General features: G+C 26.3%; 1 protein-coding gene and 1 long non-coding RNA gene across 9 annotated transcripts; one reads left to right on the top strand and one right to left on the bottom strand.

The window, feature by feature from the left end:
• The first annotated feature begins 1,528 nt into the window (after positions 1–1,528).
• On the top strand, positions 1,529–14,089 carry LOC145753830 (uncharacterized). 7 transcript variants are annotated; one of them, XM_082570287.1, is made up of 23 exons: positions 1,529–1,608; positions 2,951–3,084; positions 3,539–3,624; positions 3,818–3,945; positions 4,049–4,240; positions 4,318–4,457; positions 7,177–7,315; positions 8,416–8,721; positions 8,820–9,080; positions 9,599–9,730; positions 9,865–9,944; positions 10,108–10,354; positions 10,491–10,532; positions 10,641–10,697; positions 10,803–10,898; positions 11,048–11,152; positions 11,212–11,322; positions 11,408–11,512; positions 11,649–11,774; positions 12,077–12,133; positions 12,448–12,482; positions 12,663–12,693; positions 13,062–14,089. In XM_082570287.1, the coding sequence occupies exons 1-22, from the start codon at positions 1,560–1,562 to the stop codon at positions 12,669–12,671; spliced, it is 2,637 nt and encodes an 878-aa protein (XP_082426413.1). In that variant the 5' UTR covers positions 1,529–1,559; the 3' UTR covers positions 12,672–12,693; positions 13,062–14,089. The 7 variants fall into 7 exon arrangements, with proteins under 7 accessions (XP_082426413.1, XP_082426412.1, XP_082426411.1 ...); XM_082570286.1 differs by having other exon boundaries at positions 13,057–14,089; XM_082570285.1 differs by lacking the exon at positions 12,663–12,693.
• LOC145753879 (uncharacterized) lies at positions 9,610–14,738 on the bottom strand. Of its 2 annotated transcripts, XR_014283876.1 has the most exons (5): positions 13,662–14,738; positions 11,973–12,153; positions 11,441–11,786; positions 11,085–11,301; positions 9,610–10,874 (listed from the first exon to the last, which is right to left on the bottom strand). It is a non-coding gene; the product is annotated as an uncharacterized LOC145753879 (long non-coding RNA). The 2 variants fall into 2 exon arrangements; XR_014283875.1 differs by having other exon boundaries at positions 9,610–11,301.
• Positions 14,739–17,489: the final 2,751 nt, after the last annotated feature.

The following is a 17,489-nucleotide window of genomic DNA, read 5'->3' as shown; positions in this document are numbered from 1 at the left end:
TGTTTTGTAATCTGGCAATGGCACATCACTAGCATGTTTTATATCAATTGTCAGCTGACCCATTTTTACTACCTTTAACAATTATTAGCTGCCTGTTACTAAGTTTGAAATAAACTTTTCTTTTGAAGCTATACACTAGTAATTAATAATCATATTTTATTTTTTCTGTCGTGTATACAAATTTGCTCTTGGTAAGATTTATAATGATAAGCAAGTACTAAACGACAGCCAAATCCAAAACACAAATCAGTGAAGCGGAAATGCTTTTTAGTGTTACCAAATTAATGTGTATAATTTTAATAAATAATAGTATCTTTTATTATCACCAAACACATATGTCTAAAATAAAGAAAGTTTCTATTCTTGCATAAAATTAATACCCTTTAAATGGAAAATTGCATTATTAAATGTAAAGAAATGCGTTTTTTGGAATGGAAACACTTGGCACTGGCACTCTTCGGCCAGGTCGGAAAAACAAAATTTGCGTTTGCAAATGCGTTTTACTTTGCGTTTACGTTTGCGAATGCGTTTGACTTTGCGTTTACGTTTGCAATCGCGTTTGACTTTGCGTTTACGTTTGCAATTGCGTTTGACTTTGCGTTTGCAAATGCGTTCGACTTTGCGTTTACGTTTGCAAATGCGTTTGACTTTGCGTTTACGTTTGTAAATGCGTTTGACTTTGCGTTTACGTTTGCAAATGCGTTTGACTTTGCGTTTACGTTTGCAAATGCGTTTGACTTTGCGTTTACGTTTGCAAATGCGTTTGACTTTGCGTTTGCAAATGCGTTTGACTTTGCGTTTACGTTTGCAAATGCGTTTGACTTTGCGTTTACGTTTGCAAATGCGTTTGACTTTGCGATTACGTTTGCAATTGCGTTTGACTTTGCGTTTACGTTTGCAAATGCGTTTGACTTTGCGTTTACGTTTGCAAATGCGTTTGACTTTGCGTTTACGTTTGCAAATGCGTTTGACTTTGCGTTTACGTTTGCAAATGCGTTTGACTTTGCGTTTACGTTTGCAAATGCGTTTGACTTTGCGTTTACGTTTGCAAATGCGTTTGACTTTGCGATTACGTTTGCAAATGCGTTTGATTTTGCGTTTACGTTTGCAAATGCGTTTGACTTTGCGATTACGTTTGCAAATGCGTTTGACTTTGCGTTTACGTTTGCAAATGCGTTTGACTTTGCGTTTACGTTTGCAAATGCGTTTGACTTTGCGTTTACGTTTGCAAATGCGTTTACTTTTGTAGCTTTATCTAAAATTATAGGTAAAATTGTGGTGGCACTAATAGGCCACCATAGAGTATGAACTCCTGCTGAGCCTATATTAAATATAACCTAATAAACTTATATTAAATCTAACCTAATAAACTTTACAGGGCTGTTTTATTTTTTAAATAGTTTAATAAACAAACTGAAAAATCGGATTTTAAAATTTTTTAGTTTCTGAAAAAATTTGGCAACATTTTTGTTTGTTTAATGGGGAATTTTCCTCCAAACTTTATATTTAAGTGCTGGCTGACTGGTGGTAAAGTTTTATTTATTAAGGTATTAGGTAATATGCAATTAAATTTTGTCAGATTACTTTTTTTTGCATTAGGCCTGATAGGTAAGCAATTTATTTGTAAGAATTGTAATTTTTTCACATAGAAGATTGGGTAGCTACCAGTGTCATGGCCCAGACATTGCCACTCAGTCTGGAAAGTAGGGCAGTTTTTGACGAGATTTCGTGCGTGCAAGCGTAAAAAATGCGAGACCGCTCGTGCACGCGTACTAAAATTTCCGGTCTAGGCGTGCACGCGTGATTTATGTTAGCGTGTTTTAGGCGTCAGTACTGCGCGTGCACATTTTTTTAAGAAACCAGGCGCAAAACGCTAATTCAAGGCGTGCATTTTTTTTTAATGAAAAAAATCTCGTGCGTGCACAGTGCCCTACTTTCCAGACTGGGCCACTGGCAGACTTGTAGTCTTAAGAATTACTAAATAGTTTTTATAGCAATGTTACCTATATTCTAGTCTGTGGTAACCAGACACTTTGGCCCCCGGACACTTCGGCCAAAAATTTTTTTTTCAAAACAACGGGGATTTTGCATTTTAATTACCGCAAGAAATTTTATTTTCGCGTAGTTTTATTCAGTTTTTTAGACAGTATTTGAAAACAAAATAAGCAGTAAATTAATATTTTTTTTTAATAATAATGTGCAAGAACATGTTATCTTTCTTTTGGCGTGTACTTTATGTAAAATTTCATTTTGAATAACTGTAAAACATGGTCTTACGCTGACTTTATACACGGGAATTTCATCGCCAACTTCCCGATGTTTTTTTGCAGGACAAATCTTCTGGCAACCCTTTAAACGTTTTATTCTTTGTGTTTTAGTATATAAATTTATATACATTAACATGGGCAATAACTAATAACATATTTATGCACACTCCTCATGGTAAAAAATGATTAATTATTGATCTATTTTCTTCAAATATCGTTTAGAAAAACGGATCCCATTTCGCAAAATACGATATATCATATGGCATCGTCTTGTGTCACCTAAAAGCGTGCGCTTTCAAAATTAGTTTTTATAGGTTTTAGTTTGTAAAATTAAAACATTGACACGCCAAAAGAAAGATAACATGTTCTTGCATATTAATTTACTGCTGATTTTTTTTCAGATAATGTCTAAAAAACTGTATATAACTACACGAAAATAAAATTTCTCGCGGTAATTAAAATGCAAAATCCCCACTGTTTTAAAAAAAATTTTGGCCGAAGTGTCTGGCATTCCTATTCTGTACATGATATTTTTAAATCTAATGTACCACCTAAGTTTTGTGAAAAAAAGAACACTTTTTTAGTTATATTTTATTCATTTTAAAATTTTATATAAAATTTGTTTAACATAAGTTTTTGCATTTAGAATTTTATCTTGATTTTTTGCATTATATTGTTTACAGATGCACAAACCATCAAAGATAATGAGATACAATTATCAACTTTTCCTAACCAAGCAACAAACTCCAGTGTTACTGCAACAGCCACAGCAATTTACCCTTTGGATGGAACCTCTGTTCAATGGTTTATTAATGGAGTAAGTGGGTGTTTGAAAGTAAAAAAAATTTATATTTGCACTTTATTTAATATTCTTTTTAACTGGAGCAAAAATACATTTTATGTGAAAAATATTTTGTAAAAAATTTTTTTTTATAAAAAAAACTTTTAATTCATAAAAGGGGAAAAAATTTAGTTGGTTTAGCTACATTAATCCCATAGGCAAGCCTCATAGCTTTTACTAAACTACACTAATGTATTATTAAATTACAAAATGGTTGCAACATTAGTAAAATATTAAGTACATTTTAAAATTGATTTAATAATTCAATTTCTTTTATATAGTTTTTAAATCTTTCAATAACAAAATATAACCTTGTATATAGGCGATAGTTTTAAAACAATTGTTTAACATGAATATTAAAAAATTAATTTATTACAATTGTTAAAGATTCAGTTTTTAATAAATTTTTGTTTTAACTTTAAAATTTTAGAATAGTGTTGGTACTGTTGCATTAGATGGGGGGGAATTTTTAATTTTTAATTCTAATTCAACATTTAGTGATCGTGTTGTATTAGAGTAAGTTAAACAGTTTTATTTCTAACTTTATTAGTTCCTACTTAAAAAAAATATCAGAATGTAGTTCTAAAACTAAAATATCAATAAGTTTCTATGTAGTATGAAACTGCTGTAAAAAAATTCGAAAAAGCTAAAGTTTAAAAATACCTAAAAATGTAAGTTATGATAACATTATAAATTTACTTCATTGTAGAAATGACCCCATTTCCCCTACTTCTACTTCGATAAAACTTGTTTTAAGTAATCTTGAATCTTCAGACAAAAATATAACAATTCGAGGTGGAGCTACACAATTACCAATACAGAATCTCAATGTTATAGGTAAATTTTTGTATTACGAATGTATCACAGCAGATGTTATAAACTATCATAATTTAAAAAGATGTTTTGATATTTTTGCCTTACTGTTTTATATCATACATAGATTGCAATTCCACACTTCCATACAATGTTGAAGTTCTTTCAACATCTAAAATTTACAACTCAGTTGGAACATTTAATTGTTCGAACAATGAAGAGTTATTTTATTCAAATCAAAGTCAACTTACATCTAATACAACTACTTGTTTGACAAATGCAATTTGGAGTGGACAAAATAATTTACAATGCTGGACAGGTAATTTTAACAATTAGATGGTATACACAGCATGTAAAGAAAATGTGTAGTTTTCTAATGAATTTTGTAATTTTTAGCACCAACTGTAACATTAAATGGAGTTGAAACAGTGATTGAAATGAGTAGATTGGATTTAACGTGTGATTATAATCAAGTTATTCCTAATGCAACTTCATCCACTTTTTATATTGGAAATACTTCTAATCAACAAGATGTGGTAAATATTTAAAATAACAAACACTTGGTGTTGCATTTTTTTAAGCAATTCCTAATTGTAATACATTATTGTACGATTCCTAATTGTAATACATTATTGTAATACATTATTGTATGTACAGGTATTAGTATGAATTCTGATAAACATTTAGCTTAAACTTGGTTTTAATTGAAATAATACTATAGTTTAATTCAAAAAAAATATATATTTATATTGTCTGATGATACCCTTTTGACAGGCTTACATTTTTAAACAAAAATTCATTTTTAAAATGACTTTGTAATAATATTTACTTGTATATTATTTATTCACTTAAAAAATAAACAACCATTTAAGTATGAATTGCGATGCTGGGTTATTTTTTTAATATATTGGCATTTTCTCAAGCTAACAAGAATACCATTAATAGAAAAAAAAAAAAATGTGACATTTTTCACCCTCCTAAGTGGAGTGCCTTGTTAGGTCATCAATGTAGGTTTACATGCTCACAGTCATTAAAAACAGGATTTTTCGCAAAATAGAAAATTTGCAAAATAGAAAAAAGCAATGTTGTATAGGAGATTTTTTATTAAGTATAGAGTTAATAAAAAATTTTAACAGAGCACAGTTATGTTGTTAAATTTGGCGGTTTACCTGTCTGGCACAGTTGGTAATGGCTTACAAACCCTGTAGGAAGCAGGCAGGTTATTTAAATGTTATCAAAGTAAAAAACGTTTTTTTTAAAACAGTGTTGGTTTTGCTTAAAACTGATTGTCATAGGGTTGTAAAGATATTAGGGATGGGCTGAAATCCAAATTACTCGGATTCGACGAGCCCGAGTATTTTGTCGCGATACTCGGCCGAGTCCTAGTACTCGGTTATGACGTCATTTAAACGTATATAACTGTTCACGAGAATCTTTCCCGCATAATTTTAAAACTGCAAAATTTGCCAAAAAACACGTATTTATGGATTATAAAAGGTTTAACGTTGGCAAAACTACTTACCGCTGATAGCAATATCATTTTAAGTCCAAACGAAAATGTTAACGAAAAACGAAAAGTCTCAAACTTATTATGCGTAAAATTTAGTAAAAAAAGTGTAGTAAAAAGTGTATTAGTTGCGCAATTGTTGCTTAAATAACGTAATATAATTAAGAGTAGATTATAAATTATTAGAAAAAGGCAAACCTCGTGTTTTTTATGTTTAGTAAATCGTATACGATCTTAAATGACAAATTATTACTCGGCGTCCGAGTTCTAAAAAATGCTCGACGAGCACGAGTATTAAAATATGCTTAATACTCGGGCCGAGTACTCGGACTCGGATTCGATTGGCCCATCCCTAAAAGATATCTAATCGTATTATTCCAAAGAAGATGTTTTTTTTTTTAAAAAAGGGTATAATACCTAGAATAACCTTTGTTGTTTATTGCATCGCAGTTATGTTTTACTTTTATTTTTAATTTTGTTATAAGTTAACATTAAGTTTTTTTATCGTTTTGTTATATAAAATTTATTGAAATATGGTTAAACTAAAGTGTTAAAAATAACTGTTTTTGTAAACCTAGTTATGTTTTATCAGAAGTTAAGAAAATGTTTGGTTCGATTGTCTAAAATTTTTTTTGTGTTGTATAAAAAAAAACAGCGAATTTATTTTATAACATTTAAATTTTTTGAATACATACTTTTATTTGACTGATATATGTTAAAAAAGTTACAATTGATAGTTACTTGGATAATATTTTAATAAATTAAATGCAGAAAATGTGTTCTTACATATGCTTACAACATTTTAATTGGTATGTAGCAAATTCAAATTATCAAAATGTATTTTATGACTGAGTATTTAAATAAATTTTATTGCAATTATGATTTTAAATATTTGTTGTTACAATTTTTTTAAGGGCATGCAAGTCATGTTTTCAAGTAATAAGCAAATCTGCGCAATAATAATCCCCATTTTATCCAATAAAAATTTTAATGGACTAAAAAGGTTTGATAATTGCCATGTTAACTTATTTTTTACTAATTTACTCACAAATTGTAATTTAAATGATTTTAACAGTCCTTGATATTCATATTAAATTCGTATAATTTAATATGAATTAAAATTGTAAAATAATATATTGCCATTAAGTAGTATTTTAATGCATTTGATGATAAAAGATTGAATTCGAATAACTTTATGTCTAATTGTAAAAAATAACATTTTTTATTAAATTTATGAGTTTAATGTTTTGATTAGATTTAAGTGTATATATTATATAGTAAATTTTGTAAGTAGCTCAAATTGTAACCCTTTTTTGTTCCATTTCTAAGGCTTTTATGTCCTTGTGACCTAAGTTTGACATGTTATTATCCTGAATGTAAGGGTGTTCTCAAGCAACTGTCACAAAGCATTTGAACTAAATAAGATTTGTAACATGATGTACAGTTTTAAAAAATGACACGTTTTTATAAAATAATTGTAATTTTGGTGCAACAAGTGATATTTTTAAAGTAATTAACCATAATTACATTAGACCTTAAATGTTTTGTAAATTTTAAATTGCAATTGCTAATGGTCCTAAACAACACAAAATATGACTTTCAGCACAAGGTTTTTAAACAGTGTGGAAATGCATGCATTATAAAGTATATAAAAAAATATTATATAAACAGAATTATACTTTTGAATTCTCTATTCTAGTGATACTATGACATAATAGTTTTATTATTAATTTATAAATACTTTTCAGGGTTTAACTTTCACAACAGCAAGTTTAACAGCATCTGACAACGGCAAGCAAGTATTTTGTCAAGCAAACTCTCCATTTACTCAACTACCAGAATTTACCCAGTATGGAAGATCAAATAATGCCACACTAAATGTACAATGTAAGTTGTAATTTATTAAATGTTTGGTCAGTCTATAATTTATTAAATGTTTGGTCAGTCTATATTACCAAAAATATTATTATGTAAGTAGAGAATTATTAACAATTTTAATTTTTTTTTAGTGTTTGAGTTTAATTTAAAAAAAAAGGATTTTTAAAATGGTAATTTTTTTAGATACCTAATTGTTAAAAGTTTGTTTTAACATTGCAAGCATTATGTTCTTGTTAGTTATTGGTTTTTAACTTGTTAGGTTTTGAAACAATTATAACTTTTAAGATATGGACAACGAAAAGAGACAATATAAATGAAATTTGAAATTTAATTACCAATACGATTTTAAATATAAGTTAAATTTAGTTTCCACAAAATTACCAACAAAAATTAAACAAACATCAGAGTTTGTAATAAACTCAGCAGGTCAATATTTAATTGGTTCCGATTACGAATGGGTAGGCTATTGTGTTGAAATAGCTAAAATTGAGTATTGAGAGAGTGCTAGTGACTGTGTTTTTGTTACTTTTTAATATAGTTCAGTTGTATCAATTTAATTTAAAAAAATTTTAATTGTGAAGCAAAATAAAAAGTAGACCTATTATTAAATAAAAAATCCATTAGTAAAAAAAAAACATTTTATGTCTTTTACAAAATTTAGTGCTGTTTTGATAATTTAAATAAAACATTTTTTATTAATGTGTATCAAATAAACAAATTTTAAGTTAAGGTTAGGAAATGCTATACTGTAAACATTTACCAATATTAAAACTTTGTACCTACACAACTGCAAAAAACTTAACATTCGGTTCTGTAGTTTATATTTGTTCAACAAGTGATGCTTTTGGAAACTCAGAATCTTGAATTTATTTTGGTGTTTTGTGTAACTTTAAATTGTTAATCAAAAGATAAATATTTTAATCAGAAAGAAAAATTAGTTTGTAGTCAAATAGACCTTTATGTTAGCATCAGAATGTCATGTAATATGGGCTCTTTTTTGTTTTAGAAATGAAAAACTGCAGTGTATTTTATAGTATTTCTTTTTGTTGTTTTAATATGGTCACAAAAAAGAGATTTTGATTGTAAATTCATTTTATAAAAATTGTCAGATTCTCCTCGACCACCAACAAATATTATTCAAACATCAGAATTTGTGATAAACTCAGCAAGTGGATATTTAATCAGATCAGATCAATATTTAATAATGAGTTGTTCAAGTGATGGAAATCCTACCCCACAATATTCATGGGTTTTGTGTCAAAATAATAATAACTGCTACAACTTAAAAGAATTAAGTATTTCCTCTGAGTTTAACCAATCTTTAAATGATTCTGGGACAGTGTTTTGTAATGCTTCAAATTCTGTTGATTCAACTCAAAGTAATAAAATCAACATGACAGTGATCCCGGAAAAAAGTAAGAAAAAATTGTTTGTTTATTTTAGAACTATTGTTTATTATTAGCACTTTAATCAATGTTACTTAAACTTATAATAGAAAATATTTTATTATTAGGAAATGCTGCAATAAAGACAAACAACAACAATACAACCTTTTACTTAAACAACTCAACAACTTTAACTTGCGATTTTGAAAACTCAAATGAGCTACAAACTCAATTTAAATGGAGTTTACCAAGTAATAACAGAACAATTGATGACACAAGTTCTGTGATTGAGTTGTCATCCTTACAACCTTATGACACTGGAGATTATATTTGTTCAACAAATGATGCTTTTGGAAACTCAGAAGCTAGAATTTATATTGATGTTTTATGTAAGTTAAACTGTAGTGTTCATCGCATGTTTTAGAGCTTTTCATGTTTAATTATTTTTACAACTTTTAGAGGGTATACTATTATTAAGATATGTTCTCACTTTTAAAATTAACTTTTGTATGTTTTTAAATTCCAATATGGATAAAATTGTAAAATTTACAGATTGAACATAATTAATTAAGAATAAAATGTGTTAGTAGATGTAAGATTTGCTTGCAAATTGAATTGTTATAAATTTAAACACTGAAAATGTTTTTATTCAGTATTACCTTTTTAATTTTATATGGAGGTTATTGTTTTATTAATGTATATACATAAATTAATTCAGTTTTAATTTTTATGATAAAAAATCAAATTTATTTGTATTCTGATGATTTCTTACTAATAAAATATGATTTTCAATAATTTTGTGCTTCAGTTAAGGTTATTAACCTAGACAGAAAACAAATCAGCTTTGCAATTATTCTGAAAATGAAATTTATGTGTAGATTCATTAACGTTAATTTTTTTCAAATAGATTCACCCAGACTAACCAATCCCCTCACAGAAGTTGAATGTTCATTACCTTGGGTTGTCAATCAAACTGGAACTTGCACACTTCAATTTTTTTCCAATCCGCTTTCTACTATTTCAAATCTTACTTTAAATGGTTTGTTATTTTTAAATATAAAGAAAAGTTTTAAGAGCTCATTTTAAATTGTATAAGTCGGTTGTAAAATATTTTGTAGAAATTAAAATTGCAGCTTATAATGTGTGATATTATTATTTAAATTTTAAAACCAGGAAGTAATGTTGCAAATGATAATATGAACACACTTACCAATATAAGTGACTCACAGACTTTTACATTCACAAGGAATAAGGTAAATTATGTAATAACTTATTTGCTAAAAATATTAAAATATATTGATATTGTAAATGTACATGCAATTTAAGCTAAATGCATTTATTGAGTGTTTACTAACATTATAAAAAAAAAAGTTTATTTAAAAATTTAAGAAAAATTAACTAAGCATTTTTATGTAGGTATCACAAGCTGACAATGGTAGTTATACATTAACTATTCAATCCTCTACATTTCGTACTCAACCACTTTCTGTTGAATTTAATGTTAATGTTATTGATTCAACTCCAATTGACCCCAATGGTCCTGGTGGTTCAGGTGGTTTGGACACAACAATAATAATTGTGGTAGTTGTTGTTGTTGCAATCTTAGTTGCAGTTTTGGTGTTTCTTTGGTGTCGAAGAAGAAAAAATAACAAAAAGAACAGTGGTTAGTTTTTTCGAATGTTTAAATTAAAACAGTATAATTTTTATTTTTGAATAAACTAAGAAAAATTTTGCTATATTTTTACTAAAGTTTTTCTAATTAATTTTAAATAACAAACTTAATTATTTTTTTATAACAGAAAATAAAAACACATCCATTCCCATTCAAAATATGCAAACTGGTATGTCTAAATAAATATGTTATAAAATTATGTTTTCCTTAACTGTTTGTTTAAGAATTGATTTAATTAGCTTTATATAGCCTATAATTACTATATTTAATTTTATAGAAAGAGAAACCAGAGATAACCCATTATATGACACAAACTCCAATGCTCAAGAAAGAGGTAATATCTTGAGTTAAGTTTTTTTCTGGAATGTTAATTTAACAAATGCATTTTAAAATTTGAAAGGCTAAAAAACATAATTGATAAAATGCTTTTTAAATGTAGAAGAAAGAGATAACCCCTTGTATACCTCTTCGGGTGGAAATGGTGCAGGTACCTATGCAGCTGTCAATAAACCTAAAAATAAGAAGAAAAAGAAAGGTAATAAAAGATAAAATCAAATATTTTAACATTAAATTAAATAAATTTTTTGAAACTTTTGTTTTCTAATGTTTTTGTTGCATAAAGAATTTTTTTATTTAAGTTTCAAGAAAATCATTGAATTAAAAATTAAATATTTGTAATTAAAGACGAAAAGGTGGAAAGGGACAACCCCTTATATGATACCTCACGTACTGGGGCAGAGGAAGCTTATGCTGTTGTGGACAAACCAAAAGGAAAAAAGAAAAAGAAAGGTAATTATACATTTCATATTCCAATAAAAGTTTTTTTTAAATATTAATTTTTTCTATAGACAACAGTGAAAAGGAAGAGCGAAATAATCCATTGTATGGACCTTCTGGTGGAAATGGAATAGAAGATGCTTATGCAGTTGTTGATAAACCTAAAAACAAGAAAAAAAAGGGTTAATTAAAAAAAAATCTTTTAAAGCCTTTTTTTGTTATTATATGCATATTTTCCAAGCTTATTTTTTAAATATTTGCCTAAAGGTAAAGGGGAAAAGGAAGAAAAGGTAAACCCACTTTACCAACCCGGTGATCCTGACTTTATTGAGGATGCTTATGCTGAAGTCAAGAAGCCTAAAAAGAAAAAAGGTTGGTCATAATAAGATAATGCATAAAAACATTGTGTTGGTAAAATTACAATGGATTAGTAGTAGTAGTATTTATGTGTACGTAAAAAAATATTAATTTTTAAAATTTTTTTGCAAAATTTTTATTTATATTCTAGGCAAAAATGAGAAAGAGGAGAAGGTAAATCCTCTTTATGCTCCCTCGACTTCTGCAGGAGTAAGTGAGGCTTATGCTGAGGTCAACTTTAGCAAAAAGAAGAAAGGAAAGAAAAATACAGCACCCGGTATTTAAATTTCTGTAAAAATATTGTTTTCTGTAGAAAAATTGTGTTCGAAATTTTTTTTCAATTAATAAATATTTATATTTTAATTTTTATGTAAATAATTTAACAAAATCCAATGGTATTCAAATCTTTGACATAATTTGATTTATTATGTTTAATATTATCATGTAAATTATGTCAAATAATAATGTAAAATACTTGCAATTATACGTAAGTGATTAAAGTTTCAACATCATAAAATTCTTTATCTGATCTTTGTGTGATCATTTGTCAATAATTAATCATTCATTGTGTTAAATCAGCACCTGATGAAGCCTATGCTGAGGTTAAGAAACCCAACAAAAAACCAAAGCCACCAGGTAAATATCATTTTGCTTAACTAAAAAGATAATATAAAAAATAATATTTGATTAAGATTTTAATTTACAACAACGCATCAAAGATAAAAGGAAGGTTAGTCATTTAAAAATCAATTTAAAATAATATTGTTAGTTTAAACACAAGGCATACGTCCCACACACCACACAATGCCAATTGTTATTTTATGCACCAAATCCATGCTTTAATGCAAACAATAACGTATAAAAATAAGCCAACAGTTTCCTGGTATACAATCTTATGTCAACTCAAACAAGGAAGTAAATTACAAAGTAATAACCTTATCTATTTTAAGGAAATGGTGACAACCTACATGGCAATGATTCTCATGTAAGTTTATTAGTTTAATTTAATAGTTTTTAAAATGTTTTTGTGTGTAATAAATGTAGTTAAGTGATAAAACATACCCTTTTTTATAATTAAAAAACTGGTCTTGGCTTTATGTATATCGAAATAAAATGAAAAAAATGTTTTTTGCACAAAATATAAATATTTAACATTGTTACACAGGACTACTAAAGCAAACAAGATATAGAAAGTAGTAGGTTGCCTTGTCACATTACTAAAAAATTATGTTTACTTTCTTTTATGTTAAACCTTTCATTTCACCTTTATTAAAAAAAAAAATTTTAACTTTTTTTGTTACACATTTTTCATACAATAAGCAATTTGCATGTTAGAATTAGTTTCGCTTATAAAATTTTATTAGTTTATTTGCAATTTGAAAGCATGTTTTACATCCTTGACTTAACTTTTTTCAAAATGCCACTAAATTCTACAAACCTTTTGCTTTTTCCATACCTAAATCATGATGTTTTTGACATGTTTTAGTAATTTGCCATACAAAATTTTTTAACTATTTTTAGTATAAAATAACATATGTTAACTTAAGTTTTTTTTTTAGAGTAGGTATGGAAACTACCCCAGTGACAACATGAATAAAGAATATACTGTTTTGCCTTCTAATTCCACTTGTTAATTCAATAAGCAATGCTTAAAAAAGACTTTTTTTATATATATATTTACTGTAAGAAAATGTTTTATCGCTGATAATATTTGTGCTTTTATAAAACAGTGTCATTTATAATAATTTTTTTGTAATGATTTATTCAAGCAAATATTTTTTTATAGAAAAACATGCATTTACGACTTTCATGCAAATAACTTAAAATATGCATTTATCTTAAAATTTATTTTATATAAAAAGAACTGGTTTTTAAAAATCTATAAATAGAATTAAAATGTTGTTGCATCCATTTAGTATACAAGTAGTTAAAATATTTTTATAGTGACAAAAAATTTACATTTTGTTAATTTATGGCACTTAGCAAAAGTTTTTTTTATGTAGTGCTAATTTCATGCTATTCATGACTTTAAGATAAACATTTTGCCAATCAAAAAATCATAGTTTCAACTTTAATTTATGTTCCATGATAAACTTATGCCTTTTTATATCCTAAAATTTTAGTTGTTTTAATTTAAAGTTGTTGTTTACCATATTGTACTTACTTATTATGCACTGCATATTCTTAAGAAGTTATGTTTAATTGGACATGTCATTGTAGCCTGTAATTGTATTATATAATTTTTCCACTGTTTCATTTTTACTTCATTTTTCCTACCACAGATTTATTTCTTCATTTAACATTTTCTGTATTATTTGTATGGTAATTTTCCACTGTATATAATATAAAGGAAATATAATTAATAAATGGATTACCACACTCTTATTACGAAATCCTAAAATAGCCATTTTGAATGGATATAAAACTGAAAATCATATTCTCCTATTATAAGAAGCTTAGTGATTAAAAATGTGCAATTTTTAAAAACCTTATATTAATTTTGTGTTATTTTTTAATTTTGTAAAATGTATTATTCTATGCAGATAAAAAATCTAACTAATTCTTTGTTTATTTTGATTCATGAAATAAACCTTTAAAAAAACTTGTGTTAGTTACTTTTAAAATATAAATAGCATGCAAGTATAACACAGTATGTCTTTGTTGTGCTGGAGTTGTACTTTATTTTGCAAAAAAAGTAGTTCAACAACTTTAAATTACTTCCATTAGTATTATTGTTGTATTAAGACTGTTTCCATATAAAGGCTTAATAATAATTAGAGTTCAAAAAGTTTGCATTAGCACGAGGTTCAATAAATTTTATAGTCGATGTTATAAAATTTACTGACGCATTTGGTGGTTCAACAGTTAAAATCGCTACAGCAACACGAATCAACATAGTTTTGTATGTGGCCAATGCCATAATTTTGCATAGTAATAAACAGAAAACTAAAGCACTATAGTTTGTGTCGAATTTCCGAATAACCTAAGCCTATTATTTTAAATCAAATTAAAAAACTTAAATAAAAAATAAAATTACTCAAAATTGACGTCACATTTTCACAGAGGGTGAATCATTTTCTTCCCTTTTATGTGAATAAAAATAAGCGTATTTCCTTGTATGACGTGAACTACGCGTGGTTCTGTTTAAACTATGGAAAATCAATGAATGACGTACCGAGTTGGACTGTTGTCGCATTTTTAGGCGTAGTCATTTTCTTATATTTTGACTTCCTTATTTAAATTACGTAGATATCTAGCGCCCACTAACGAACACAAAATTTTGCAACTAACTTAAAAAAAATAACTACTTTTTAAAAATATTTAGGTAATTTACATATCAGTGACACCTACAGCATGGTCTTTAAATGTTAATACCAATTCAAGATATAAAACAACAAAAAGATAAACTAGTTCTACTGTTTAAACATAAACAAGGTATTTAATTTAACAGGTTTCTATATTAAGACATGGTCAAACCAGTTAAAAAAAAACAGTTAAAAATAATTTGGCCACCAAACCTAATTTAAGTAATTGTGTGTTAGTTTTATAAAATTCTAAAAGTTTTGGTAAATTTTTTAAATGTTTCAATTTACTGGCACTATATTGTCAAATGGCAATAAAAAAAATATTTGCTGCCTTTCTTTTCATTTCTTACTGACAATATTAGCCTTTATAATTTAATAATGTACATATTTAAAAAGAATATAGGTATCTATTTATGGTTCTTTAATACTGATAATTTGTAAATATTATTGAATATTTTATTTTTATCATTTTAATTTGTTTAAACAAGATAGGCCTAACTTGTTTCTAAATTTCGAAATATAAATACCTTTTAAATTTACCTCATAACTATTTTTTTAAACTTGCCATAAACAAAAAAAAATTGTTTTATAAAAAACGATCAAACACCGTACCAAGTTTCCTTTGAAATAGTATCTGTGATCTAAGTATGCAATTGTATTTAATAAACTATTATATGATTTCATCGAAACCTACCCGGAAATATTTAGTAATAAAGATAAATATATTAAATAAAAGATACAATATAGATAAACACACAAACTAAATGACCTATTCTATATCTTTGATATACCTACATATTAGGTGTTGGTTACAGTTATTTTTAATAAATTAAATTTAAAGTTACTGAAACATGTTAAAATAAAAAATTTACAAGTAAAAAACCTCTTTTAAAGAACAAAACATTTTCTTTATTTAAGTGTACATTTGATTTAATTAAAATATTTAAAAATGTTTTTTTTATCTTTTTTTACTAATAATTTTAACATTTTTGTACATATATGTCACCCTGGTTATGCCCAAAAATAATAATTTATTGATTTAGTGTAACAAATCTTTAAAAATAAGCATTATGTTAAAGACGTTATAATGGTTGGATTATGCCCAATTAAAACCAATTGCCAACAAATTTTACTAGTATGATCAAATTACATTGTAAATAAATATTAAGTAATTGTGCAAAGTTGATAATAAGGTGGGACTGTATTGTAACTAAACTTATTAAAATTTTACAGATTTCATAAAAGATTTTTTAGCATAGCTTTTATATATACTAATAATTAATACATGTTTTATTTTTACAAGACATTTTTAATAAATCCAAAGTAATTTTTTTATTAAAATATAAACAGATATTTACAAAGGATGGTAACATAAAAAATAATTCAAAGACTATAGATGTTAATTTGTTCAACTATTAAAAAAAAAACTTAACACAGCATGGTAAATTGCAAAGATTTAAAATAGACATGTTTGATTTTCTTTTATAAATACTAAAATTTTAATTGATATTTGCTTTAATTGGTTACTTATAAATATAAACTCTTAAGGCACTGAAGCAATGTGTGCAGATGTCATTAGGTAAACACAAATCAGACATAAATTAAAAAAGTTGAATTTTTATTAGTTAGCTCATGAAAGTTAATTGTTATTTTGTTTAAAAGAACATTTAATATATATTTTAGGTCGAATTTTATTGAAATGTATTTAGGGTATTATTTTTTGAAGTTAATACATTTTTAGAAATTAAAATATTTTTGATTATAAAAGAAAAAGTAGGAACTCAGTATAATTGTTTTTAAAAGGCTAAAAAAATGAAATATTTTGTGTATGCCCTATTACTGGTAACAAACTGTAAGTTTACCCTTAAAATATAAAACATTTTAATAAAATATATATTAGGGTAGTTTTTTAAAACAACAATTTTTTTTGTTGGCTTCATTACTAGTGAAATATCAAATTTGGAATTATCCGAACCTTTAATTATTATTGGTTCAAGTGTTAATGTAACAGCAACAGTCACAGATTTTACTGATCTTTATTATGAAATTAATTGGTATGTCAATGATGTAAGTATTCTGGTAAAATTTTTTAAATTAAAAATATTTAAAAATTTTAAAAACTATAAAAAATTGAAAGAAAACTTATTTTTTTAAATGTCTTGAATTTCATTTTTTTTTTGTCATAGATACAGCTTAAAAGTGTTTTCTTAACTAAAATTTATTTTTAAAAACTGTTTAATCAATAATAGGTTTCAGAATTTACCGTTAAATGTCAAAGTTATGGAGTTATTAATGTAGATGTCATTGAAACAACTAAAAGATTTGCAGCAGAGTAAAATTTAGTTTATATTTAATAAAATTAATTTAATTATTTACAATGCCTCATTACAATAGTAATATAAAAAAAATTTGTTTTTAAAATTTTAGAGCAGATTTTACTGTACCTGGGATATATACATCCACTACAACTATTCTAACAGTAAATGATTTAACATCAGCTGATAATGAGCTTCTAATAAGATTAGATCATTTAAATTCAACTATGAATTTAATAGATACCAAGTCAAAAATGTTAAGGTTAACAGGTAATAAATAGGCATGTTGTTAATCTCTTATTGTAAGAGCACACTAAACTTAAGAGTTTTCATAATTATTCAAAAATCCCAGCTGAAGTAACCACCACTCAA

This window comes from Corella eumyota, chromosome 5 (assembly GCF_963082875.1).
Source record: "Corella eumyota chromosome 5, kaCorEumy4.1, whole genome shotgun sequence".
NCBI lineage: Eukaryota > Metazoa > Chordata > Ascidiacea > Phlebobranchia > Corellidae > Corella > Corella eumyota.
Note: the sequence above shows the minus strand (reverse complement) of the source record. Positions and strands in the feature narration are given on the sequence as shown.